Here is a 27,240-nt window from a genome sequence, read left to right as displayed (position 1 = left end):
CTCTAGTACCCTGTTGGGCCGCCTCAAGCCAGGATACTTCAATGGAACGACTTCACGGGGTGCGGCAGAATCGAATCGGCGCTGAACAGGGCAAGCACGGAAGATAAGGTAAGGACCGGTTTATTAGAATAAAAAGCAACGCTTTTCACTTTGCATGCGTGGTGAAACGCGTCGCTTCTTAGTCTAATAAACCGTTCCTTACCTCATCTCCCGTGCTCGTTCTTGTCAGTGCTGATTCGATCCTGCCGCACCCCGGGAAGGTGTTTAATTGAATTGTTCATTCTGTCAGGAAGGCTGCAGACGGGACCCTGCTCTCACCCACGCTTACCATTGTTGTGTGTGAGCTCACACAACCACCTGCGGTAAGAGCCCATACTACTTATTGTGTGGATTACTCGCTGGCGGTATTACGTTATGGAACGCTCTTCCATTTTGTTCAAGCCTGGATAAGGTTGTGAATGGAGGCATATGGATTCTGTATAACATCCTATGGCACATTTGTCCACGGATGTTGCAGCTGCACCTGTAGATTGTGCAAACTCTTAGATTGCTGAAGCTGGCATCCCAGCTGGTCCCATAAAAACTTTATTGGTGATGACTGGGCATGCCAAGGGAGTGTTTCAATTCCTTTTTCACGACACCACTGCAAACAAAGGCAGAGATGGCTGGATTGGATACGTAATGGGAGCAGTGATTCCTTCTGCTAGGCTTCTGGAAATGGTCTGGGAAGAGACTATGTATAGATTCTGGACAAGAAAACTGTGGTAGCTGCATGTCAGCAGAACAATCCTCTAGTGGTGTGTCTGGGCCGTCTGAAGCCTGTTCTGAGTGTGTATGTGCCCTCATGTAACCTCTCAGTCTAGCAGTCAACAATCTCTTACCAAGAGGTACCTGTAATCAAAAAAACTTAGGATATATTGCATAATAATGTATGCTAAACAACTTTCTAATTGCCTGTTATTTAAAAAAAAATATATATATATATTTATAGGTTAATTTTATGTTTGAAAAACTGACCACCAAGAGTCTCCCTACATGTCTCGGCCGCTAGTCTCTTATAGAGTTCGGACTCATGCTGGCCTGGCATGAGTCCGAACTTTCATACTGCAGCCGGGACACGTGACAAGCACAGTGCAGCTCCCTGCCGGTCAATAAGACAGGCGGGAGCGAGCGATGTGCCCACAGCACAGCTCCTGACATGGCCGGCCGGTTCCTCCTCTCTGTATGGCATGTACAGTGCTAAACAGAGAGGAGGAGACTCAGCAGAGCCTCTATGCAGCACCCTCGTGAGGGATTGCAGCATAGAGGAAGAAGGGCGGAAGTGAGCCCTTAAGATGATGTCACGCCTGCCGGGCCACGCCCCCTTCCTCCCTTACACACGTCCAGCAGCATGAGCAGCAATGACATAAGGGACAGATGGGTGTGGGGGGGGGGGGGGGGGGATTAGGAAGATTTAGTTTAGTTGATGATAGGTAAAGGAACACTCTGGCTAAAAGATATAATACTGGATATATCCACCTCCATTAATTCCCTCATATGTTTCTTTAAATGGGTACTAATGAAGATAATGCACACATGTCCAGTTTTATCTAATCCTCAGTCATCTCTAATTCCAAGATAAATGAGGTCAAGGGAAACCCTTTCTGGCCAGACCTTTTCCCAGGCAGAAGCATTACATTAATGGTCAGCTAGTTTTGGGACACTAAACCCCGGCTGTGTAAACACATGCTGGTGGCTTACTTCCCTTGAAGGGTAAAATTTTTTGAGTAACAATAAAAAATTAAAAAAAAAGAGGCAGTCTTTTGATATTAGGCCCCATTCACACTGCATTTTGGCCAGACATGCCATTTCACTTCAAAATTTTGTTCCAAATCTGCTTTAACAAGGAACTGATGAAAATATTTAGGGAGAAATTGATGAGGAATTTTGGCAAGGAAATGGCAAGGATTTGGCCAGTATCTTTAGTGAGAATTTTTCCTCATCAGTTCCTCAGGCAATTGTACTCATCCGTTTACCCTTATAAAGCTGTATTCCATATTCCATTTTGGATCATAGAGGAGTGATCTGTACAGAAGGTCCATATGCACTTATGTTTCCATTTTACTTTCTACTTTCCGATACTGTGTATTTTAGTTAAATAAACCATTCTGGGAAAATGCTTACAGTCTGTATCTGTTTAGCATGTTCAGTGTAACATATCTATTTAAATGGGCTTGTAGCAGCCTTGCAGCCTTATCAAATCAAAGCTCTTCTCACACTGAACTGCTATGGGCTGTGTGTAGCAGAGTGAGGGAGGAAGTTCTCCCCTGTATGGCTTCAGATGATGTCATGCCTGCTGGGTAATGCCCCTTCCCAGTCTGTGAATCTGACTGAGACTGAGCAGAAAAAACAGAGCAATATCAAGGTAGAAAACGAAAAACGAATAAAAAATAAAGTTAGGGGGTGATTTATCCGGATGGTGGCAGTGAACTGGGAGGATTATAAAATTTAACAAGATCATGACAGGTATTCTTTATGAAAAAAATGTAAATGATGCAACTATGCAAACATCATAGCTACAGAAAGAAATATAAGAATCAAACTAAGGTGAGCACACTATTAATTTCACGTTGCTATAAGGTAAACCATTTTCTAATCCGCAAATAAAGAACCAGGCATTGTACCAGACCTATATTATGGCTATGCTAGTTGGTTGTATTTCTATTTTCTGATGGTTTACATGGCCACTGCAACTGCAGCAACTGTCCTCTAAGGATGCCCTGCTTATGCATCATTATGTTCCATTATGAGCTGATCATTGGGAGTTTGGTTTGAATATTATGTGAAGTACTTACCCTACTTTGCTTGGCATGTACATGAGCACAGGGACGACCGGAGAGTCTTCATTTCCATAAATAATTAAATTCAAGTCACGTAATTTTTGTCTGAAGTATCTGGTGTTCTCTGCGAGCTGGTTGACTCTTTGCTGGCCTAGGGAATTTACAGTCCTGATTATTATAAAATCCAAATAAGCAAAAATAATTTGTCTACTCAAACAGCCTAGTATTTGTATGTAATAAACTAGTATGCTTTTTGGCTTAAAAGTCCAATGTATATATTACAACATGCAAATTGTAGGAAGCCATAATGTTAAAATAATGGGATTGTGGTTACATCCGTAATAATTATGACACCAACTCTTTCTCAGTTATTCAGATTTATTAGATCTATAGTAAAGTCCATAAGGTTGAAAAAAGACCAGAGATAATCAAGTTCAACCTATATTCTTACCGTGTTTATCCAGAGGAAGGCACAAAAAAAAAAACCCTATGAGGCTGATGTCAATTGCTCTATGACAGAGGAAAAAATTACTTCCCGACTCCAAATATGGACATCAGAATAAACCCCTGAATCAATGTCAGAAATGTGGTATCCATAACATTTATTATTTTGTTATTCAAGATAAACATCCAGGCCCCCCTTGAACTTATTCAATGAGTCAGCCATCACAACATCATGCGGCAGAGGGTTCCATAGTCTCACTGCTCTTGCAGTAAAGAATCCCCATCTGTGATGATGGTGAAACCTTCTTTCCTCTAGACGTAGAGGATGCCCCCTTGTCATGGTTACCGGCCTAGGTATAAAAAGGATCATTAGAAAGAGCGCTGTACTGTCCATTCATAAACTGTATTTGTACATTGTGATCGCCCCAAAGACGTCTGTTCTCCAAACTAAATAACCCCAAGCTTGATAACCTGTCATGATCCTGTAATAATCCTAACATATCATTAATAATCTTTGTCGCCCTCCTCTTCATCCTCTCCAGCCATGTCCTTCTTCTATACAGGAGGCAAAAATTGGACACAATACTCCATAAGCGGTCTGAGTAATGATTTATAGAGGAAAAACTATGTCCTTGCCCCGAGCCTGTATGCCTCTCTTGATACATCCCATGACTTTAGCCTTGGCAGTAGCTGCCTTTAAAGAGTCCCTGTCACCAAATAAAACTTTCAATATAGTGTTCCTTGTGTAATTAGCAGACACTTTCCCATTCACTTGCTTTTAAAATTATCAACATAAATATTTTAAAATGTAATAGAAAAAATGGCCACTAGGTGGCTCTGTTCTGTTCACTGCCACAATTAATACAGTGAGTTTGGTCTCCTCCTGGCCTGGCAGAAGACCAAACTCAGGAAGTGTTTCTCTGCTCTGAGCTTGATTGACAGCTGCACATAGCCTCACTGAAAGCTGCACAGAGCCTTACTGAATCATGCAAAGAGCCTCACTGAAACATGCACAGAGCTTGAGGTCTTCTATTCATCACAGCGCTGCAAAGATGTGAGGGCGGATGTAGACCCCTGCAGGCTTCAGCGAGGTCATGTCTGCAGGGAAATGCCCACTTTCTCCTGCTGGGAGATTGCACTATGTGAGCAAGAAGAAAGGTATGATGCAGCGCTTTTAAAAGCTATGACATTTGTTTTAAAGGTTGGAGGAGTGTTAGGAGTAGTTAGGGGACATAGCCCGAGTTAGTTTAGAAAAGTTTATTTAGTGACGGGTACTTTTTAATAGATTGGCACACTGGGCAGGAAATAGTGCAGCACTGAGCTCCCCCAGAACTTCTTTCCCTGCCTTTTAGCACAGCACAAAAGGAAATTGCAGTCATTAACTGAGATGAACTCCGAGCTGGCACATGTTACATACACTGTGCCGCTCTCATTGGTTCTATGCACAGTAAATACTTGAATCCAATGTGAGCGGACAAAAGACGAAAATACAACTCTCAGCAAATAGCAGCTTTATTCATTACAAGATCAACAGAATGAGGGAGACACGACAGCACGACAGGGGCTAACAGAAAAAGGACGGCTGTTTCGTGCAGCGTTTTTACCCAGGATGGTATCATGTTTACACTGTTTAACTATTTTAGTAAACCTTCCCCAATGTCTACTTTTTACAGTCATTCTTTAATAAGCTTCTTAGGGATTGATGACAAGTTAGTCTCTATTTTGTCAGCATGTTGAGTCAATGGCAATGTAAGATTGCTATCAGATTCCGAGAGCAAAATTACTAACAACACATATTTTTGCACCTTCAAAAAAGAAAAAGAAAAAAAAAATGGGCATCATAATTGAATAACTATTCTCTATGGGGGAGATTTATAAAAAAAAACTGTGCAGAGGAAGAGTAGTGCAGTTGCCCATAGCAACCAATCAGCTTGCTTCCTTCATTTTTAAAGAGGCAACTGCACTACTCTTCCTCTACACATTGTTAGTTTACATTTTTGCATGAAAATGCTGTTTAAAAGTAGGGTCACACGGGAGAACCTCCGCAGAGTATTTAATGCTGCGTATGCACTGCCGGTAGTCACAGAGCCACAGCAGAGCAAGCTCCCTGCTGCTGCTGCTGCCATAGGTCTGCATGTCTGCTCATGACTGCCAGCGGGAAATCTGCAGATACGAGCAGACACACAGAGCTACCGCAGCAGCATTAGGGAGCCCGCTCTGCCGTAGACACACTGTAGATGTGCTCCTGTGTGACCCTACCCTATAGGAGTTATACAGTATTAGAAATTAATGGAGCCACGTTGCAATACAGCACACAACCTAAGGACAGGTGTGGTGCTATTTTTCTTTTTTTAAATCCCTGAATAATACCTAAAATAATAAAGCAAAAAATGTCTGTGTAAAGCAAAACTCCCCAAAACAACAAAAGAAACAGAACAGCAGGGTCACTAGAAAATAAGACAAAATCAGTGCTGAATTGACCCAGTTGACTTTAATCGGATTTGTTGGCCTTGGACAAAATAGTGCAGGGTGCTGCGTTATTTTGTCTGGCCTTTTGTTTATTATGCATATTGGTGAGCAATTGAAGAATTTTGAGAACAACATTTTAGTAGTAAAGAGTCTTAAAAAGCATCTGTCACATATATACCCAACATACAACCTCCCCCTTAACCTAGCTAGGGTTAGTGTCCCCATGCCAAACATACTTTTTTTATGCAATCTTTATGCTCTACAAAATAACCTTGGGCCGCTATGCCTCTTTTAAGCCACTTTGATTGACAAACAGGGCTCTCCTGCTGATAGCAGCTCTGGGTGTATTGTCTGTGCATGCGCCACAAATGAGAACTGTCATTAGAGGCAGGGAGCGATCTCTCTGCCTCTAGGAATTGTGAAGCTCACCACGAGTGCGTAAACAAAACAGACAGAGCTGCCATTAGCAGGAGAGCCCTGGGGGTTAATCAAAGCGGTGTGATAGAGTGAAGAGAGGAGTTGCGGCTCATGGCCACAGCAGCCCCTAGTCATGCCTTTTGGACCCAGTGGGACACAAAATAAATGGTATTTTCTAGAGAATAAAGAGACACAATTGCATAAAAGGTATGTTTGGCATAGGGACACAAACCCCTGCTAGAGGTTTTAAGTAGTGAATGTATGATGCTCTTTAAATGAATCCTTACCAGGACATTAAATTATAACATGACTGTATTCTCCCTACAGTGCTGGCAAATATGTGATAATAAAGAAAGACACATAATGCATTACCTGTCAGTGTCCCATCACGTCCCATAATGCACTTCATTACCCGTATGATTTGCTCAGCTATAGGTGGCGGTATAGATGGTGCGTAAAATGCACTATGTGAGTGGTTCCGTAAGTAATCGATAATTTCCTAGAAATTAAATCCCATTCACAGAAAACATTTTTAGTGTTAATGTTTTTTCTCTTATTTTTCAAATACAGATACAGATAAATTAGGCCTACAGTACTTAAGTAATCTGCATCTTAAAATTCTCCAAGAATTCAAAGCTGTATTAGTGATAAGGTACAGTGGGCAATCATGGACTGTGTTGAAGCATTGTCGGGAACTTGAGGATTTTGTCATAAGAAACACAGAACTGGTTTCTTCAATACATCCTTATCCCCGCCGCTGGGACCCCCTGCAATCTCAGTGCAGCTCCTGGCATTCTGTGCCGGGCACTGCTCCCGAGACGGAGACGTGCGGTTAAGCCATGCCCCTTCGTGACTCCATGCCATGCCCCCTCCATTCATGTCTATGGGAGGGGGCGTGACAGCCATCAGCAGTGAGTCCCTAAGCAATCAAACATCTTACCTCCTTTGGATAGGGGATAAGATGTCTAAGGCCGGAATACCCCTTTAAGATATGCAGCACCAAAGGAGCTCTGTAATGGCATATGCAGCTATAAAAAAAATTACAGTGCCCTTTGGGACAAGATAAATAGGCATGTTTATTGGTGGGATTTAAAGTAGAGCTCACTATTCAATTACAAATATCAAATGTTCATTGCTAGTGTATTTATTAAAATAAGGATTGTGCAATGTGTAAGGTTAACTTTAGGAATACAGTAAAAACACTTCCCCCCCCCCCCCCCCCTCCACTTGTATGAGCAACCATTACATTGCTTATACAGATCAATGCATTACATGTTAGGCTTTATATTCCTTAGTGTAGCTGAAGTGAAAAAGATTTCCTATTTAGATACACAAAAGTATTCTTTGTATATCTAAGTCTTTTTTGCAGTCATACTATATATTTTTTTCCCAGAAAACAAACCCACTTACCCTTTTTCCAGCAATATATCCCCCTACAGAACCAAAGCTTTTGGTAAATGTTCCCATCAATACATCCACGTCTGCAGGATCCATGCCAAAATATTCCACCACACCTCGCCCTGTAGGCCCCACTGCTCCTATACTGTGTGCTTCGTCCACGTATAAGTAAGCTTTGTACTTCTTCTTTAATTCTATTATTTCTGGAAGATGTACAATAGATCCTTCCATACTGGAGAATGGAACAGTGTTCTGTTTATTATAACAAAGTATTATCTTATAAGAATAATATTATTTCTACAAAATATTATATAGTATTTATAATAAGAACAAGGGGAAAGCCTATGATAACATAAAATTATTGAGAGGAAGCTTCCAGATTTGTGGGGTCTGTACATTAGGAAGTAGAATAACGGCAACAAAAATAGGGGATCCTTTTTTTGTTACAGCAATGAATCTAAATATTCTGTTTGTAGTTTATAGAATGTCCGAACTATTGCAGTATCCCGGTACCTGGTCTACTTGCTACTAAAGTAATAAATTGTCATGTGCCAGAAGATTTGTATATATAATGTATATAATCCACTATTGTAAGTCAGGACATGTCTAACATAAATTCTATTTCTCTGTTTCCATTTTCATACCCTGTAAATTAATGTGCAATCGTTTATGTTCTCTGTGCTGCCACCTCTGGTGGATAATATATAAGGGTTTTAGAGGTAGGTCACATGATCCTTCCTAAATGGGTTTCTCATAGAAGCCACAAGAAGGTAATGTGGGAGGAGTCCCCAAGTTTAATCATCTCACCCTAGAGGGATGGAACAAAATAGTAAGTCTGGCCTGGGAAAGTGAAGGAGCTCGTGTGAACTTCTCTCTGCCAGCACACCGGCTGAGCAGAAACTTGGCTGGTCCTGGTTCTGCCATCCAATCTAAGCTTCAGGTCTAGTCAGTGATTCTCATAGCATTATGTGACGTATACATAGACTCACAAGCTGCTACTAGTCCACTCTTAAAGGAGTACTCCGGTGGAAAACTTTTTTTTTTTTTAAATTAACTAGTGCCAGAAAGTTAAACAGATTTGTAAATTACTTCTATTAAAAAAATCTTAATCCTTTTAGTACTTTTAGCAGCTGTATGCTACAGAGGAAATGTTTTACTTTTTGAATTTCTTTTTTGTGTTGTCCGCAGTGCTCTCTGCTGACACCTCTGTCCGTGTCAGGAACTATCCAGAGCAGCATAGGTTTGCTTTGGGGATTTTCTCCTGCTCTGGACAGTTCCTGATACTGGCATTAGGTGTCAGCAGAGAGCACTGTGGACAACACAAAAAAGAAATCCTTATTTTTTTTATAGAAGTAATTTACAAATCTGTTTACCTTTCTGGCACCAGTTCATTTAAAAAAAAATTAAATAAAAAGTTTTCCACCGGAGTACTCCTTTAAGGATATCTTCTAAAATCCATATTCCACCTCCAATGGGGGAGAGAAACATCTTAAGTAAGAAGGGATATGAAATTAACAACTGCCCGTCTGCAACTATTGGGCATCTGGCAGAATCCAGTGTTAATTGACTTTTTTTTCTTACAAACCTCACTGCTCTACACCCTGCAAAAGGGTACCAGCGTCTCTTGGCTAACAGCTACACTCCGGCAAACCTGTTTCACCTGTGCAGCGGACCCGCCGGCACCGCCCCGGCTTCAAGCAGCAAAGTCCATACAAAGAAGAATTGTCCAGCACCCGATGTTCAGGTTAAACTTCTTGCTCTTTATTAAGGATTTTTGTCAGGATAAAACAGGTACAGGTAGAAAAACCTCTGTTATAGGGTATAGTAGCACAAAAAAAAAAACTGTGAGTAACGCAAGTCTTCTGAAATATCACAGGGAGCCAAACAGTTAAAGGGGTACTCCGGTGGAAAACATTTTTTTTTTTTTTAAATCAACTGGTGCCAGAAAGTTAAACCGATTTGTAAATTAGGAAGAAAACTTTTCTTCTTGAGCTGGAGGCTTTGCTGCCATGCGGAGGATTGGGTGAGCTGACATTCCTTGTATCTGTACAAGATTTGTAAATTACTTCTATTAAAAAATCTTCCAGTACTTATTAGCTGCTGAATACTGCAGAGGAAATTATTTTCTTTTTGGACCACGGTGCTCTCTGATGAATCACGACCACAGTGCTCTCTGCTGACATCACTGTCCATTTTAAGAACTGTCCAGAGTAGGAGAAAATCCCCATAGCAAACATATGCTGCTCTGGACAGTTCCTAAAATGGACAGAGATGTCAGCAGAGAGCACGGTGTTCCAAAAAGAAAACAATTTCCTCTGTAGTATTCAGCAGCTAATAAGTACTGGAAGGATTAAGATTTTTTAATAGAAGTAATTTACAAATCTGTTCAACTTTCTGGCACCAGTTTATTTAAAGAAAAAAAGTTTTCTTTCCACCGGAGTACCCCTTTAAGATCCCATTCCAGCAGAGTGTATATGTATATGTATATATTTGTCTGGCATCTTCAAGTTAATGCTTAAAGTGCTAGAGGAGTCAAATATCCTTCAAAAATAATGGGCTTATGGATGGAGGGTTAATCACTATATACAATTGACCTCTTACGTGATCACTAGAACCCTCAATTTCCCATCCCCTAAATAGCAACCTAAAATGTAATTTTTATTAAAGTGCAGATTAAAAACCTTAACCATTTAAGAGGAGTGAATTGAGATTTCAGTCACCCATACAGACATTTAACCTTGTCTTCAAGCTACAAAACTGAATACAGTACTACTTCAATTCTCATGCTAAAGGGAAAATCTGTGTGAACTACAGCTCATGTTCATTAAAAAGACTTGCACCAAGAAACTACCTTAGTAAAGCCACTGTTAATTGTTCAAGTTCACAACTGGGTCGAGTTACAATTATTTGCCCCAACATCACATGGGCATTCTTCATCTGCACCCAGGTACTACTGCCACAGGGGTGCCCCAGGGTCATAGACTATCCCACACGTTCAGACCCAATTGACAAAGATTGTTGAGATCCCAGGGTCCATCTCCTGCCTCCCAGCTACTTTGAGATCAGCAACTCTGTCCAGAGAACTACAACAGCCAACTCTCCCTCTCTCTCGTTTACAACAGTATGTATGAAGACATTTACTGCAAAATACATAATAATCATCATCAATCATCATCATGACTTTTCTAAAATAATTTTTTACCTGTAAATGCCCTCGACGATAATAAGAATTTTCTTCCAGGCTCTGCGAATTCGTGGCTGACCATTCACTACAGCTTCCCGCAATAGTTTTTCCAGGTTCTTCATATCTTAACATACGAAAATATACATACAATTTGAAAGTTGGACCATCAAGCCTCCCTTTGCACTGTCTTTTTTTTTTTTTTTTGGTACAGTCCATGAGCACCTCTATCAATGTTTAGGCAGGACATACTGTATGGTCATAAGACTTATCCAAATGATAGGGGATAAGATGTCTGATCGCAGGGGCCCCCGCAGCGGGACAGACATCTTATCCCCATATCATATCTCGGCTGTGTCACCCCAGACATCCGGCGCACGGAGTGAACTTCGCTCCGTGCCAGATGACTGGTGATGCGGGGCGGATGCTCGTGACGTCGCGGCCAGTCACGTCACGATTGGGGCATGGCTGTGACGTCACGAGCCTACGTCGCTGCACCCGATGCTCTAAACGAATGCCGGGTGCAGCAGGGTGGGACCCCCGCGATCAGACATCTTATCCCCTATCCTTTGGATAGGGGGATAAAAAGACTGGGGCGGAGTACCCCTTTAACATTACAGTAAAAACTATCACTTGACTCACTCTGATCCCAATAGGCTCTGTATACCTCTACATTTTCATTACAGTGCCTCATTACACATAAGTAGAACCTTCTCCTTCACTCCTGCACACAGGCAAAGATTCAAGTGGGCATTGGGTTGTCAGTATTGAAAAATAATTATATACATATGTGTATTGATATTTGTGTTTGATCTGATACTTGGTACTATACTGGGCCTACCATGAGGAAAGCTACTCACCGATTAGACTCAGGTGACGCGACACTGTATAGAAGTTAGAGCTCTGACCTCTCTTTTCTGTCCATTTCCTGACACTTACTGTTGTGTTGGAATACTCGAATGGTGGCTCCAGAGAGTCTTGCTCCAAGAATCAGAGAAGTGTGGTTTAATTCATCACTTAGTATAAGACAGCCCTGCGTATATATACCAAAATAGAGGAGATAAAGTCAGTTCATTGTCCAAAAGCGAGATACAAGTAAGATACTTAAATGGGCACGGTCAGATTCCAAAACTTTTTTAACTCTTGGCAAAACTGTATAAGAAAAATGTCTTTCCTTATTATCGAAATCATGGCTTATTAAAACCATCCACAAATAATCCTGTCCGGCTGCAGCATCATCATTGTCCCAGCTGAAGCACAAGCAGGGAAAATTTAGAGCAAGTGAGGGCGGGACTACCACTCCTCTATGCTCACTCCTGTCCTATCAGACTGCAGCATGAAAACAGAGAGGAGGGGGTTACAGAGCATCCTGCAGTGATTGGATAAAGGGAACCAGCACAGCAGCCTCAGGGAGGAACATGAGTTATGCAGAGTGAGGACTCACCCCCTTTAAAGCACAAAATTACAAATCAAGTAAGCCACATATCTATATATTTGTTGTGGGATATAACAGGTGCTCCAGGATTTCATGTTACCCTGTATTTTTTTTTACATGCACATTTTTTACCTGTAATGGCTGCATTTATTGCAGATTATGGCTGAAAATGTGCATGTAAAAAAAAATATATCAGAATTTTTTTTCAGATAGTGTGAACTTAGTCTTATAAAGCGGTTCAAAAGACTTTGTGGGAACATAGCCCAAGGTTGTGTTTCCAATAAACTGTAGGGATCCATGGTGACTCTTGGTTATTCAATAGTGGTGGGAGTCGTATGTTTACCATAGTTGGAAATCTATTGATTATCAAGCAACATTTCCCTAACTATATATTTATTGTATTGCAAACATCCCTCATTTACTGTTACATGTAAATAAAGATATTGGAGGAGATTTAGCAAAACCTGTCCAGAGGAATAGTTGCCCAGTTGCCCAGAGCAACCAATCAGATTGCTTCTTTCATTTTTAACAAGGCCTCTGCAAGATGAAAGAAGCAATCTGATTGGTTGTTCTGGGCAACTTTTCCTCTGGACAGGTTTTGATAAATCTCCCTCACTAAGCTAAAACCCACTAGTTTTGTCGGGTTTTTCCATGTTATTTTGGTGCATAGTGTCTGAGACATATCTTACACATTGGCCCTTATTTACCAAGAGTGTTGTGTAGGTTTCTTTTTGGGTTTTAATTCCCTACAATTTATTTTCCACGGTATTTACTAAGGTTTCCCTACATTTTCCACTTTCCCTACACTTTGCTTTTTTTACACATGCTCTGATCTGTAGGGTTTTCCTCAGCTCAAATCCACCACATTTTGTGTAAATGTGGAAACCTTAGTAAATATGTTGGGTTTTTGTGAAAATGTCGTGAACACGCCCCTTTCCGAAGACCACGGCCCCTTTTCCATGCGGCCACGCCCCTTTTTCGTGTTTTTTTTTATAGCAAAATGGAGAGTTAGTTGGGTTTTTTTCAATTCTGGCGCAGACAGAATCTAGCGCACAACCCGACAAAACATGTCGGGTTTGCAATAGTAAATGAGGGGCAGTGTGTAACAGTGTACACCAGGAAAATCCAACTAACCCGACACTGCATAGTGAAAAGCTGAAAAAGGGGGTGTGATTGGTCCAAAAAGGGGTGTGGTTTCACAAACTGACCTATTTACTATTGAATTCACAGAAAATCCTGAGAATTAATAGCTGGAAATTTCCCCCTAAAAAAAAGCTGGTCAGAAAATGTTCCCGACTTGTAAATCTGTGATCCCCATAGTAAATAGAAAGGAATCCTACAAGTCTGTAAGAACATTTCACACTAGTAAAAATCCAAAATTCTTAGTAAATGAGACCCATTGTGTGCTGTTAGAAAGGGCAAGGTAATAGTTGATCTAAATGTCACAACCTTTCCAACCAGAACTGGAATGTTTGTTGAATTTGTGGCAAAACCCATACTGCAAACCATCGCTGCTTCTACATGAAGGAACTCTGCAACCAAGTTTTCCAGCTCTTGAAGTTTATCCATTAGCCCTAAAACAGAATGAATCTCAATGACAAAAGACACATCTATTTTACAAAGTCAATGCAAGTAAGTTAAAGGGGTACTCCACTGGAAAAAACATTTTTTTAAATAATCTGGTGCCAGAAAGTTAAACAGATTTGTAAATGACTTCTGTGTAAAAATCTTAGTCCTTCCAGTACTTATCAGCTGCTGTATACTACAGAGGAAGTTGTATTTCTTTCAGGAGTTTATTTCTGACCACAGTGCTCTCTGCTGACACCTCTGTCCATTTTAGGAACTGTCCAGGGTAGGAGCAAATCCCCATAGCAAGCCTATCCTGCTCTTGACAGTTCCTGAAATTGACAGAGGTGTCAGCAGAGAGCACTGTGGTCAGACAGAAAGGAAATTGAAAAAGGAAAGAACTTCCTATGGAGCATATAGCAGCTGATAGGTACTGAAAGGATTAAGATTTTTAAATAGAAGTAATTTACAAATCTGTTTAACATTCCGGCACTGGTTGATTTAAAAAAAAATAAAAAAATAAAAAAAAAAAGAGTACCCCTTTAAGTTGTACTGTTATGAAGAAGTTTCAATGTATATATTTATCTCATACACTAATCTGTTCAACAAACTGCACTTAGGACCATCCAATCCAGAATACTTGGTAAGAACTTGTATAGTCAATTGGTTCAATGTTCAGTGTTTTAACACCCAAGATCTATGTGCAGCATCCAGCGTTTGTTTAGAACGCTAGGTGCGGGCGGCGGGGGTTGTGACTTCATGACCACACCCCCTCCTGACATCACACCACTCCCGCTCAATGCAAGTCTATGGGAGGGGGCGTGGCTATCGCCACGCCCCCTCCCATAGACTTGCATTGAGCAGGAGTGGCGTGACATCAGAAGGGGCGTGGTCATGACATCACAACCCCCGCCGACCGCTCCAAGCATTCGGAACAAAATGTTCAGAACGCTGGGGCAGCGGAGTACCCTTTAAGGGGTTAAAGTGCATCAATATAAATACATTTTAGCACATTCCTGCGCTGGCCCTCAGGCTCCTTATCCAATACACTTGAGTGTACTTACCCATTTCATGTCTAGTACTGCACACTCCAGAACCATACTTCTCTAATACATTCTTTACTGTTTCTAAGGACTCTTCATTATTTTCTGCAAAACCCAGATAGTTGTATGATCCCATATTGATCACATCCTTGATGACTTTTCCGGTGTCACTACAATCAAACCAAAGGGAGGGGTTGCCTCACTAGATTAACATGGTCCAGCATTATGCCAAAAAAAAATAAAAAATTAAAAGATGCCAAGCTTAGCATTAGCATATTTCTTGTGTCTTACATGTTTTTATATTCTTTACAAGTGCAGTGTGGGAACTAGCTGAGGAGAAAGGAAATAGTAGGAGAAACCATATTCTCACCAACGGAGGCTTCTCGAAAGGGTTATCTAGGAATAGAAAAACAGAGCTAAATTATACCAAAAACAGCATCACACTTGTCCTCAGGTTGGGTGTGGTATTACAACTTGGCTCCATTCGCTTCAATGCAATACCACACACGACCTGAGGACAGGTGTGGTGCTGTTTTTTTTTTGTTTGTTTTTTAAATCAGCTGTTTTTCTGATCCTTGATAACTTTCACTGTAAATTCCACCAAAATCTAAAGAATATTAAGTTTAATAAGATTCCGCTGTCCCATTCACACAGCAGAATTTCTGCAGCAGATATTCTGCAAAATTTAAATACCTGTCTTTTAAAGGGGTTCTCTGGTGCTTACACATCTTATCCCCTATCCTTTGGATAGGGGATAAGATGCCTGATCGCGGGAGTCCCGCAGCTGAGGACGCCCGTGATCATGCACGCAGCACCCCGTTTGTAATCAGCTCCCGGAGCGTGTTCGCTCCGGGTCTGATTACGGCAACTACAGGGCCAGCTATCACGCCCCCTCCCGTAGGCTTGCATTGAGGGGCGGAGCGTGACGTCACACAGGGGCGGAGCGTGACGTCACACGGGGGCGGAGCGTGACGTCACACGGGGGCGGAGGCGTGACGTCACACGCCACCGGCCCTGTAGTCGCCCGTAATCAGACCCGGAGGGAACAATGGGGTGCCGCGTGCATGATCACGGGGGTCCCCAGCTGCGGGACTCCCACGATCAGGCATCTTATCCCTTATCCTTTGGATAGGAGATAAGATGTGTAATCACCGGAGAACCCCTTAAAATTTTACGGAATTGCAGGTGGAATCCCGTTAAACTCAATGGGGTTTGAAATTTCGGCAGAATTCTGTGTTTTGAGCACACAGAAATTCCACCAAACTTTCACCGGAATTCCACAAAGAATCCTCTGCAAGCTTTACAGATCGGAACTTAAGCCGTGTGAATGTAGTCTTGGGCTGGGTTTCCACTTTTTGAGCCAAAGCAAGAAATGGATCCATGGGGAAGGAGAAGAATCCTTTTGAACCCACTTCTGGTTTTGGCTCAAAACTGCAGTCTCCCCTCCAAAAAACCTGCCAAGTAGAAACCCAGCCTTAAAAAGGGGTACTCCACTGGCCAACGTTTGGAAGTAAATGTTCCCAACGCTGTTTTCACGCTGCGGAGGTCAGCCACGCCCCTCGTGGCATCATGGTCATGCCCCCTCAATGCAAGTCAATGGGAGGGGGCGTGACAACCATCACGCCCCCTCCTATAGACATGAGGCAGCGTGGCCGTGATGTTTGGAGGGGTGTGGGCAACCCCCACAGCGTGAAAACAGCGGTCGGAAGTAAAAGTACCTGGCTAGTGGAGAACCCCTTTAAAGAAAAATCAGCAAGAGTCTAATAGAATAATATTTAAAAAAAAAGCAACCAGAATGTTATTACAAAGAGATTTGGCAGAATCATCACCTAAAAGTCCAGTTGTAGTCATCAGACACCTGCTCCTTCAGATCAAACAGGGCGCCAGGAACACTGCATACGGGCCGACTAAAAGCATCACGGAGGCGCATGTAAATATTTCTTGTGTAGAAATTTTCAAAGTCTTGGTAAAGAGGCACAAAATCCTTTAAAACAGGAGAATGGTGTAAATGACCACATTTCACACAGCAGAATATTTTATTATTACAAGGACAACTGCAACGGAAAACACTTATCCCTTATCCACAGGATAGGGCATAAGTGTTTGATCACAGGGGGTCCACACGCTGGGACCCCCACGATCTCCTAAACTGGGCGGAGTACCCCTTTAAAGCGTACACAACACTTTGATCCAGCGCAACCTTCAGCTCCAGCATTGAGAGACGTACATCATACTGGGCAGTGCGGTTGCTGTGGTAACCGGACCACGCTTAACTAAGTTCCATGCATGAGCCCTGAATTGTGCACTGAACTTTTCAGTACCACCCAGCGTGGTCTGTGTCTCCCCATGCGGGATCGAAGTATTGGACTTATGCTTTAATGTTGCTGGGTGGTCCTTAAATGTTCCTGTCCATGTCTAGGAGCACACAACAACCTACATCTAGACCAGATTTTATAGGGTAATTCTATATCTTTCACAGTCTACTATGTTTGTCTAATGACTTTATTTTCAGGTTTATCACTCTCTTTGCAAGAGTCATTCTAATCCCTAAAGAGCAACACACTGATGTTCACCCTAGTAAACACGTCTGGTGAATGTCTATATTCATAGGGGTTGCAGCTGGTCACTGATTTATAGACACTGCATTATACTAAATATATCAAATTGATGCATAATTCCTACCGTGTCACTGATGAACCTTAAAGAGGACCTATGGCCAACCTCCAAAAACATACATTATTATAAAAAAAAAAAAGCTTTGGGTACCCTGATCACACATGTTTATAGTTTCTTTATATGCTGTCCCATTCAAATGATATGAGGGTTTATAGTTTGTCTGACAGTTTAGTGAATAAGTCATATGGGCGTGGACTTAATTATACAGTGAGAGGGTGTGTATTAAGCATACATGCCCCTCAATGTACAACAATCTGACTGTATAATCCCGCCCATCACCTGACAGTCACTAAAATTTTTAAAATTAAGTTGACGCCCAACCAACTGATTTATACCTACAAAACATAAGGTACAAAGAAAACAAACAAACATACAGAAAACAGGAATTCCAACCAAAAAATTCATAAAAAATACCCCACCCTTAAAATCTCAAACCCCAATCCCCAAACAAGGGTGGGGAACTGGCTTAGGGACCAGACATTATTATGATTAGTAAATAAACTGCTACACAATGGATATACAATAGTTTATACAAATGGCATGTTCCAAGCAATGAAGGCCAAACCCTCTATGCATATAAAATCATCAGACCATGAACTGTACCACAATTATGATAACATATCCCACATCTCCTTGTACACAAGAGAGCAAACCCACTGGGTTAGTAAGTATAACATACCTCATGCAGGCACTGGACACCAAAGGCAGAACCCCATTTATTATCATAAAGTGTCTGGTCCCTAAGGCAGTTCCCCACCTTTATTTGGAGTTTAGGTTTTTAAAGGGGCACTCAGCTGCTCAGCGTTTGGAACATACTGTTCCGAACGCTGGAGCCGGGAGCTTGTGACGGCATAGCCCCATCCCTTTATGATGTCACGCCCAGCCTCCTCAATGTAAGTCTATTGGAAGAGGCGAGACAGCCGTCACACCCCCTCGCATAGACTTGCATTGAGGGGGCGGGATGTGATGTCATGAGGGAGCGGGGATATGACATCACAAGCTCCCGGCGCCGGCTCCTGCGTTCGGAACAGTTTGTGTTTGTTCCAAACACTGAGCAGCGGAGGGCCCCTTTAAAGCGTACCCGTCAGATCCAACAGAAAAAACTTTTTTTTAAATATATCACTCAGTGCCTAATCTTGACCATGTACATCAAATTTTTATGTGTCTAGCACCTTTATTTTTTTATTACACTTTTCATTTAGCTCTCTAGTCTGAATTCCTCTCAAAGGGAGGGGGCGTGGCCTCACTGTGCAGGTCTCCGCCCCCTCCCTCAGTATGCTGTCTCCTCTCATCTCCCCTAGCATTAGCAAAACTACAACTCCCAGCTTGTCCTCACTAACAGTAGCGGGACATAAGCTGACAGTGACTTTTTCCTCCAGCTGTGAGCCCTGCGCTCACAGCTGTCAATCAAGGAAGTGTGTCCATGACATAGGTGATGACGCATGGACACAGCAAGACTAGTTTGTGTCCAAGCAAGCAGGGGGGGGGGGGGGCAGTTGTTTGACTGTCTTTTTCTGTTCTAATGAAAGCAATTGCAAAACTATTTGTTTAGCATGCTTTACAACATATCAAAAGTTTTTGTATCTGACAGTGCCCATTTAAGGGTGGGAATTTTTAATATTTCTTTTGGGTGATATTCCCTTCTCTGTATTATATATGCAATTCTTTAATACACTTGTTTGATACTTTTGAATTATTTGATGTGTTTGTGCAGTATTTTTGTAGGTTTGATTTGTTGGTATTTTTGATACTGCTTTTACAGGTGATACTGGGAATTTTTGTAGGTCTGACTGACTGATTCCCTGAATTGTCAGACAAGTCATATTAAAAAAAACTGTAAACAGGTGTTTGATCAGAGTTCCCTATACTACAGGGTGGGCCATTTATATGGATCCACCTTAATAAAATGGGAATGGTTGGTGATATTAGCTTCCTGTTTGTGGCACATTAGTATATGTGAGGGGGGGGGGGGAAACTTTTCAAGATGAGTGGTGACCATGGCGGCCATTTTGAAGTCGGACATTTTGAATCCAACTTTTGTTTCTTCAATAGGAAGAGGGACATGTGACACAAACTTATTGGGAATTTCACAAAAAAAAAACAATGATGTTCTTGGTTTTAATGTAACTTTATTCTTTCATGAGTTATTTACAAGTTTCTGAATACTTATAAAATGTGTTCAATGTGCTGCCCATTGTGTTGTCTGTGCAACCCTCTTCTCCCACTCTTCACACACTGATAGCAACACCACAGGAGAAATGCTAGCACAGCTTCCAGTAGGGATGTAAGAAAAAATCGATTCTCGCGATAATCGCGATTTTTCATTTGCCGATACAGAATCGATTCCAAATATTTTTGAATCGATTCTTTTAGGGATGTGAAATTTTTATCTGCGGACGCCCGTATCTTACCTGCCAACGAGCCCGCGAAGCTCCGGTACAGGTGTTCGGTCCCCGGGCTGTATTCTTCTTACTTCCTGTTAGTCCGGCACGTCACATGGAGCTTCAGCCTATCACTGGCCGTAGCGATGTCCCGCCTCCGCTGGTGATAGGCTGAAGCTCCATGTGACGTGCCGGACTAACAGGAAGTAAGAAGAATACAGCCCGGGGACCGAACACCTGTACCGGAGCTTCGCGGGCTCGTTGGCAGGTAAGATAAAGTGCGTTTTATTTTATTTTGCAGCCCGGACGGGATAACATGAGAAAAGTGTGCACCGGAGTACTAGATCGCCGCTGTCAAAGCTGACAGCGGCGTCTATTGGGATCTATGAATGCTCCCAGGTGGGCGATGTATCGCGATATATCGCGATGTATCGTCACCTAGACGGTATCGCGATATATCGGGATATATCGAATCGCCACACTGGTATCGCGATTCGAATCGAATCGCAAAATTCTTGGCGATTCACACCCCTAGCTTCCAGTATCCGTAGTATCAGGTGCTGCAGAACGGGCAAAACAAAAATTGGAACAGGACCCTCATTTTACGCAGAAGATTTTGTTCAGTGATGAGGCAAACTTTTATGTGAATGGTGAAGTTAACAAACAAAACCACCGCTATTTGTCTGACACTAACCCACATTGGATAAATCCCTCCAAGACTGTTGGAACACAAAAATTGATGGTATGATGTGGTATATGGGGTAAAAAGATAGTGGGGCCATTCTTACACAATGGAAACCTCAAAGTCACTGGATATGCGAAATTGCTACATCATGATTTGTTTCCCTCTTTATGCACTGAAGCTGGCACATTCCCTGAGTTTTTCCAGCAAGATGTTGCACCACCACATTATGGGTGTCAGGTCCGAGCATTCCTAGATGAACAGTTTCCTGGAAAGTGGATTGGTCGTCGTGGGCCAGTTGAATGGCCCCCAAGGTCTCCTGATCTGACCCCCTTAGACTTTTATCTTTGAGGTCATCTGAAGGCAATTGTCTATGCTGTGAAGATACGAGATGTGCAGCACCTGAAACTACGGATACTGGAAGCCTGTGCTAGCATTTCTCCTGCGGTGTTGCTATCAGTGTGTGAAGAGTGGGAGAAAAGGGTTACATTGACAATCCAACACAATGGGCAGCACATTGAACACATTTTATAAGTGGTCAGAAACTTGTAAATAACTCATGAAAGAATAAAGTTACATTAAAACCAAGAACATCATTGTTTTTCTTGTGAAATTCCCAATAAGTTTGATGTGTCACATGACCCTCTTCCTATTAAAAAAACAAAAGTTGGATTTAAAATTGCCGACTTCAAAATGGCCACCATGGTCACCACCCATCTTGAAAAGTTTCCCCCCTGCCCCCTCACATATACTAATGTGCCACAAACAGGAAGTTAATATCACCAACCATTCCCATTTTATTAAGGTGTATCCATATAAATGGCCCACCCTGTATTTATGAATCTACATCTTTTGTGGTTGGCCATGGGTCCTCTTTCAGGAAGGTAAATTAAGTATCCCAATCCAGGCTCACTACATGTTCTGAGAATTACCCTATAAGGCTAAGTTTCCACTTGTTTTTTTTTCTGGCAGTTTTTGGAAAACTGCCACTGCAGTTTTTGAGCCAACGTCAGAAGTGGATCCATAAAGGAGGAGAAGTGTAAGGCCTTCCTTTATATGTCCTATTCCTTTTGAATACACTTCTGGCTTTATCTCAAAAACTGCAGTGGCACTTTTCCAAAAACTGACAGAAAAATAAAGTGGAAACAGCCTTATAGGGTAATTCTCAGAACACGTAGTGAGCCTATGGCTAGGTTCACACTACGGAATTTCCGCCAGCAATTCCTCTTTGAAATTGCAGGCAGAAATTCCGCTTACTAAAATGTACTGTATAGCGAATGGGTTTCTGTTCACAAATTCACACTTCGGAATTTGTGAAGCGGAATTTGTGAACGGAAAATCCGTTTGAAAATTTGTGCCTGAAGAATGGTGTTGCTCATTCTTCAGGTGGAAATACTCGCGGAACACATTGTAGTCTATTGGAAACTGCAGTGTCCACGGGGTCCAGAATCAGTCGGCACTGGCTGCACTTGGAATCTCTGAGATTCCGTAGTGTGAACCTAGCCTAAGAGTTACATATGGTAAGGAAACCCCTGTAAAGCTCCAGATAAGCCATATAAGCCGAAACATTCACAAAATAGCATCTCAAAGTTTGGATCATATTAATATATAAACATCAATCATCTATAATGCTTAAAAATTCTTACTCTTTGCTCTTCCCTTTCTTTGGCCATGTGACATTGTTCTAATCCCCATTTTCTCATGAAATCCCGTATATGGCCAAATAAGATTAAAATTCCATAACCGAAGTAGGTAAGCACAGGGATGTAGAGTGGGGCTTCTTCATAAGACTCCTTGTATTCTCTCTTGTATAAGTTGCCATTAGCGGCTCCATTCTGCTGTTATGGGATGTAAAATAAGCATATTATACACTAAATTATGTGAGGCAGCACCAAATAAGAAACCCTACAGAGACTTACTTTTTCTTGATAAAAGCCATTGCTTGAATATTCTATGAGTCATATGGGTAAAAAACATGAAATATGCCTTATGCATGTTGTTCACAAAGGGAAAAGGTATTAATTGAAGACGACTTATTTTGCATTGGTAGAGAAGATATAAATTAGGTTGTTTGAACTTCAGTATGCATAAAACATGAAGGGGCTGTATTAGAGAAGGTTGATTTTTTATGAATACCAGAAGGCTATGTTCACACTGAAGAAGCTCTGGACGGAAAAATTCCACCTGGAGATTTTAAAGGGGTTCTCCACTCCCCTGCCTTCCGGAGCTCCACTCACAGCGTCCGGAAGTTTATTACTCCGAACGCTGTGTGCGGTCTTCCGTGTTCGAGGCCGCCCCCTCGTGACGTCACGCCCGCCCCCTCATGACATCACGCCTACCCCCTTGTGACGGTCGCACCCCCTTCCCATAGACATTCGTTGAGTGGGCGGGCGTGACGTCACGAGGGGGCGACCTCGAATACGGAAGCCCGCACACAGCGTTCGGAGTAATAAACTTCCGGACGCTGCGGAAGACAGGGCAGTGGAGAATCCCGTTAAGTGCGCCCAGTGCTGATTGATTCAGTTGGTGCTGGGCACACTCAATCTCTGGATGGAATTTTGGGACCACGCAGACATTGCTTTTTGCATAGACGGCAATGTATTTGGCGTGGATTTCGCCTACAGAATGAGCAATTAATTTTTTTGATTGTGGCGTTTCAGCGGCAGAATATCCTCTGCTGAAATTTTGTAAATTGCACTGTGTAGAGGAATTCTACTGCCAGCAATGGGAGTCCGCTGTACTGCTAAGTGGAATTCTGGACAGAAGTTCCCTAGTGTAAACCTAGCCTAAAGCTGCCCCATACATATTGCAATATTAAGTAACTTAAAGGAGTACTCCACTGCTCAGCATTTGGAACAAACTGTTCCGAACGCTGGAGCCGGCGCCAGGAGCTTGTGACGTCATAGCCCTGCTCCCTCATGACGTCATGTCCCACCCCCTCAATGCAAGTTTATGGGAGGGGGCGTGATGGCTGTTTGTTCCAAACGCTGTGCAGCGGAGTACCCCTTTAAGTTTGCTCTGGTCTAATGGTCCTAGCCATTTTTTTGGTCTGGGTGAAAAATCATAATGAAAACTGTATTTATTTTTTTAACATGGGAGTCAATGGGAACCGTACAGAACCGTATGTGCGTACGGTTCAATCCAGTTTGCACCATATGTTTTTTTTTTACTGTTTTTTTACATGCGCAGTGCACACCGAAAGTTTTTTTTCTTGGAATTTCAATCAAACAAGTGAAACTTTAAAATGTAAAATGTAAATATTAAGTAAACGGATCAGATCTCCAGGCAAAGATGGCCGAATTTGAATATAGGAGTTATATTATTCCATAAAATTCCCAAGCAGGACCCGTGCTGTGGGAATGATGGTGTAGTGGAGACAATAACTGCATGTAGAGGTAATATTTAAGACATTAAAATGCTCAAAATAGGAATATAAAATAAGGTTATAAAACATAAAATTGCCACTTAAAATTATCAAAATAAAAAATGGCTGGAGTTATGGAGTTATGCAAAAAAATTAATAAATAAATAAAAAGTGTCCATAAGAACTGATTGGTACCAATCTCTAGGTTTAAAACAATTGAAGGTACATTCCCAAGGTTATAGTCATAACAATAATATCCAGATGTAGTAGAAAGGAAATGTGCGCAGGTTGGCACGGGCACCAATTCTCACAGTGCGCACGGCCTAAACACAGAGTTACCTAGTCTTCTTCTGATCGTCGCTTCCTGGCAGAGGGTGATAGATGAAGTCCAGTGGGTGAATGGCATGGAACAGTGTCTGGCTCTCAGTAGGTGGATCGCACCGGCAAGAAGTTAGTTCTTGATAGCGAGAGTGATCTCACTTCTGGTAGCAACGTCCTCGTGCAATGAGGTCTCTGTAAGCATTATCTGCCCCCCACAGCACTTCTATATACATATGCCACCGCAGCGCTATGCATGAAAAGTATTTCTATCAGCATCATCGGCCGGCTGGCTGCTGGCACTATGCGTTGCTGATAGAAATACTTTTCTTTCATAGCGCTGCGGTGGCATATTATGACATAAAAAAATGCAGGCAGCACATCACGACTGAAATCCAAATAAGGTTTTTTCCATGATGTGAGAGAGACTACGTTTCTCCAGCCTCACGCTGGCTTTCTCAAGTGCTTAACGTGTAACATGTATGAGGCTTCAATAAGCCAACCAATTACAAGATTCTGACATCATCAAACAGTGATTTACATATGTAAACAGTATAAAAACATTAAATAAATAAGGCATCCCGTACATCAGAATGCAGATCAAAGTCACTTCTGAGCGCACAATGTGCAAATCCTCCGTTGTGCATCACTCAATCGTGTGGTGCAATAAGTGTCCGTAAGAAGTGTCCATAATAAAAATATATACACAAACTACCTCCAGAGTCGCCACCACGATCTAAGGGTGCATGCACACCACGTTTTTGTTATACAGTTCCCGTATACGGTTTCAAGTTAAAAACCGTATGGAACTGTATAGAAAACTGTATGCATTGACTTAACATTGTAAACTGTATGTCAAACGCATCATCCAGTTTAGTCCGTTTTGCGTCTTATACAGTTTTGTCCAGTTTTTTACCCGTATCCAAAACTGTAGTCTACCAAGTTTCTTGGTCCGGGTGAAAAACTGTATTAAACCGTATACAGTTTTTTTTAACATGGGAGTCAATGGGAACCGTACAGAACTGTATGTGCGTACGGTTCCATCAGGTTTTCACCATACGGTGTGACAGCTATCACGCCCCCTCCCGTAGGCTTGCATTGAGGGGCAGAGCGTAACATCACACGGGGGCGTGACGTCACATGCCGCCCGCCCTGTAGTCACCGGTAATCAGTCCCGGAGCGAACACGCTCCGGGGACTGATTACAAACGAGGTGCCGCGTGCAGGATCACGGGGGTCCCCAGCGGCGGGACTCCCGCGATCAGGCATCTTATCCCCTATCCTTTGGATAGGGGATAAGATGTCTAAGCACCGGAGAACCAGATTCGACATGTCCAGCATCCAAAAAATGCTTGGATACTGGAAGGTCAACCCGTTTTTTCTGAATAGAGTATCTATGCTGGTTAAGCCTTGTCCTGAGAATGCACTTGGTTTCCCCAACATAGATAAGTTTACATGGACACCACAGAATGTAAACTATGTAGTCACTCTCACATGTAAGGTAGAACTTTATAGGATAAGTACGTGGTGTCATAGGATGTATAAATACACTACCTTTTTGGATATATTTACAACTTATGCATAACCTGCAAGGGAAACAACCTTTCACTTGAACAGACAGATATTTTTGTGTTTTATTAACATTCCCTGAAATGTCTTATTTAACTAGGCGGTCTCTTAAATTGCGTGCACATCGATATGACATTAATGGTGGAGATTTAAATATCAGGATAGCTATTTTGGATCAGATGCCAGTGTTTTCTGATTGACTGTGCGACACTGCCTGATGTTTCGTTATATGTGGAAATAAAAAGGTAATCGATTAGATTTGTCTTTTTTACCAATGGATGATGTTCTAGATGGTCTCTCTTCCTTGACTCTGTTCACATGACGGGATATTATCCTAGTGGGATAACCCATTTCTTGGAATTGCTTAACAATGTGCTTAACAGCATGGTCAAATTTGGTATCAAAATCGATAATTCTACTTGCTCTAAGGAGCTGACTATATGGAAGAGAGGCAATCATTGGTCTGGGATGTGCGGACTCAAATTTTAATAGGGTATTACAATTAGTGGGTTTGTAGTACATATCTGTGGAGAGTTTTATTTACCTACAATCATGACTTCTGTGTTCAAAAAGTGAACTTTCTGATCTGAAAAAGTCAAAGTAAATTGTAGATAAGGATCAATGCTGTTTAGAATTCAATGCTATGTTTTAAATTCACCTAATTCATTGGCATCACCTTTTCAGATGAGGAAGACCTCATCTATGTATCTCCACCACCCCCAGGAGATTCCTGGAGTGGTGGGACACAGACGTGTTCTTCCTCGAAGTCTGCCATCACAATATTGGCGTAGGTGGGCGCCATGTTGCTGCCCATGGCAGTCCCACGCAATTGAAGATAAAAGGTCGCATTAAATTTAAAATAACTGTTCTCCAAGACAAAAGTCAATAACTCTAAAATAAAGTAAATTTGTTTCGGGGTAAGGTCAGTCTTTCTCAGGCCTCTACCAACCGCTCGCAACCCTCTATTATGTTGAATCGAGGTATAGAGCGAGACTATAAAAAACGTGGCAATTATACAGTTGTCTGGGAGAACAATGGATGAAATGATTGACAAAAAATTAATGGTATCTTGTAAATATGACTTTGTATTGGTAGCCAACGATCTAACACTTTGTCGAGAAAAATTGAAACATGATTAGACAATGAACCCCTGCCGGAAACTATAGGTCAACCAGTAGAACATTTTTAAGTTTATTATCAATGGTATTTTCTTCCACTGCTCTATTCAAGATGCATTCTAATTGATGCATCATTGAACCCCTAGGGTCCCTATTCAGTATTTTATATACTGCCTTGTCCTCCAGTTGTCTATGTGCCTCCCTTAGATACATGCTCCGATCCATGAACATAACCCCACCACCCTTTTTGGCTGGCTTGATGATGAGGTTGTGGTCATGGATCAGTTCCTGCATAGCCAGGATCTCGTCATGTGTTAGATTTGGATGTTTTAATTGCGTTTGTTGTTGTCTAAGTCTAGAG

The 27,240-nt window shown here is 42.0% G+C and overlaps 1 protein-coding gene across 2 annotated transcripts in view; it reads right to left on the bottom strand.

The window, feature by feature from the left end:
* Positions 1-27,240, bottom strand: part of LOC130362823 (serine palmitoyltransferase 3-like) — a 65,952-nt gene that overhangs the window by 4,786 nt on the left and 33,926 nt on the right. The window contains exons 4-12 of one of the 2 annotated variants that reach the window (XM_056567879.1): positions 22,158-22,346; positions 16,602-16,756; positions 14,794-14,942; positions 13,613-13,737; positions 11,668-11,761; positions 10,750-10,855; positions 7,560-7,779; positions 6,522-6,648; positions 2,835-2,970 (exon numbers count right to left, since the gene is read on the bottom strand). In XM_056567879.1, coding sequence (XP_056423854.1) covers positions 2,835-2,970; positions 6,522-6,648; positions 7,560-7,779; positions 10,750-10,855; positions 11,668-11,761; positions 13,613-13,737; positions 14,794-14,942; positions 16,602-16,756; positions 22,158-22,346 — 1,301 coding nt within the window. Of the gene's footprint in view, positions 1-2,834; positions 2,971-6,521; positions 6,649-7,559; positions 7,780-10,749; positions 10,856-11,667; positions 11,762-13,612; positions 13,738-14,793; positions 14,943-16,601; positions 16,757-22,157; positions 22,350-27,240 lie in introns of both variants that reach the window. The other variant, XM_056567878.1, reaches the window with a different exon arrangement.

Source organism: Hyla sarda, chromosome 3 (genome assembly GCF_029499605.1).
Source record: "Hyla sarda isolate aHylSar1 chromosome 3, aHylSar1.hap1, whole genome shotgun sequence".
Lineage (NCBI taxonomy): Eukaryota > Metazoa > Chordata > Amphibia > Anura > Hylidae > Hyla > Hyla sarda.
Note: the sequence above shows the minus strand (reverse complement) of the source record. Positions and strands in the feature narration are given on the sequence as shown.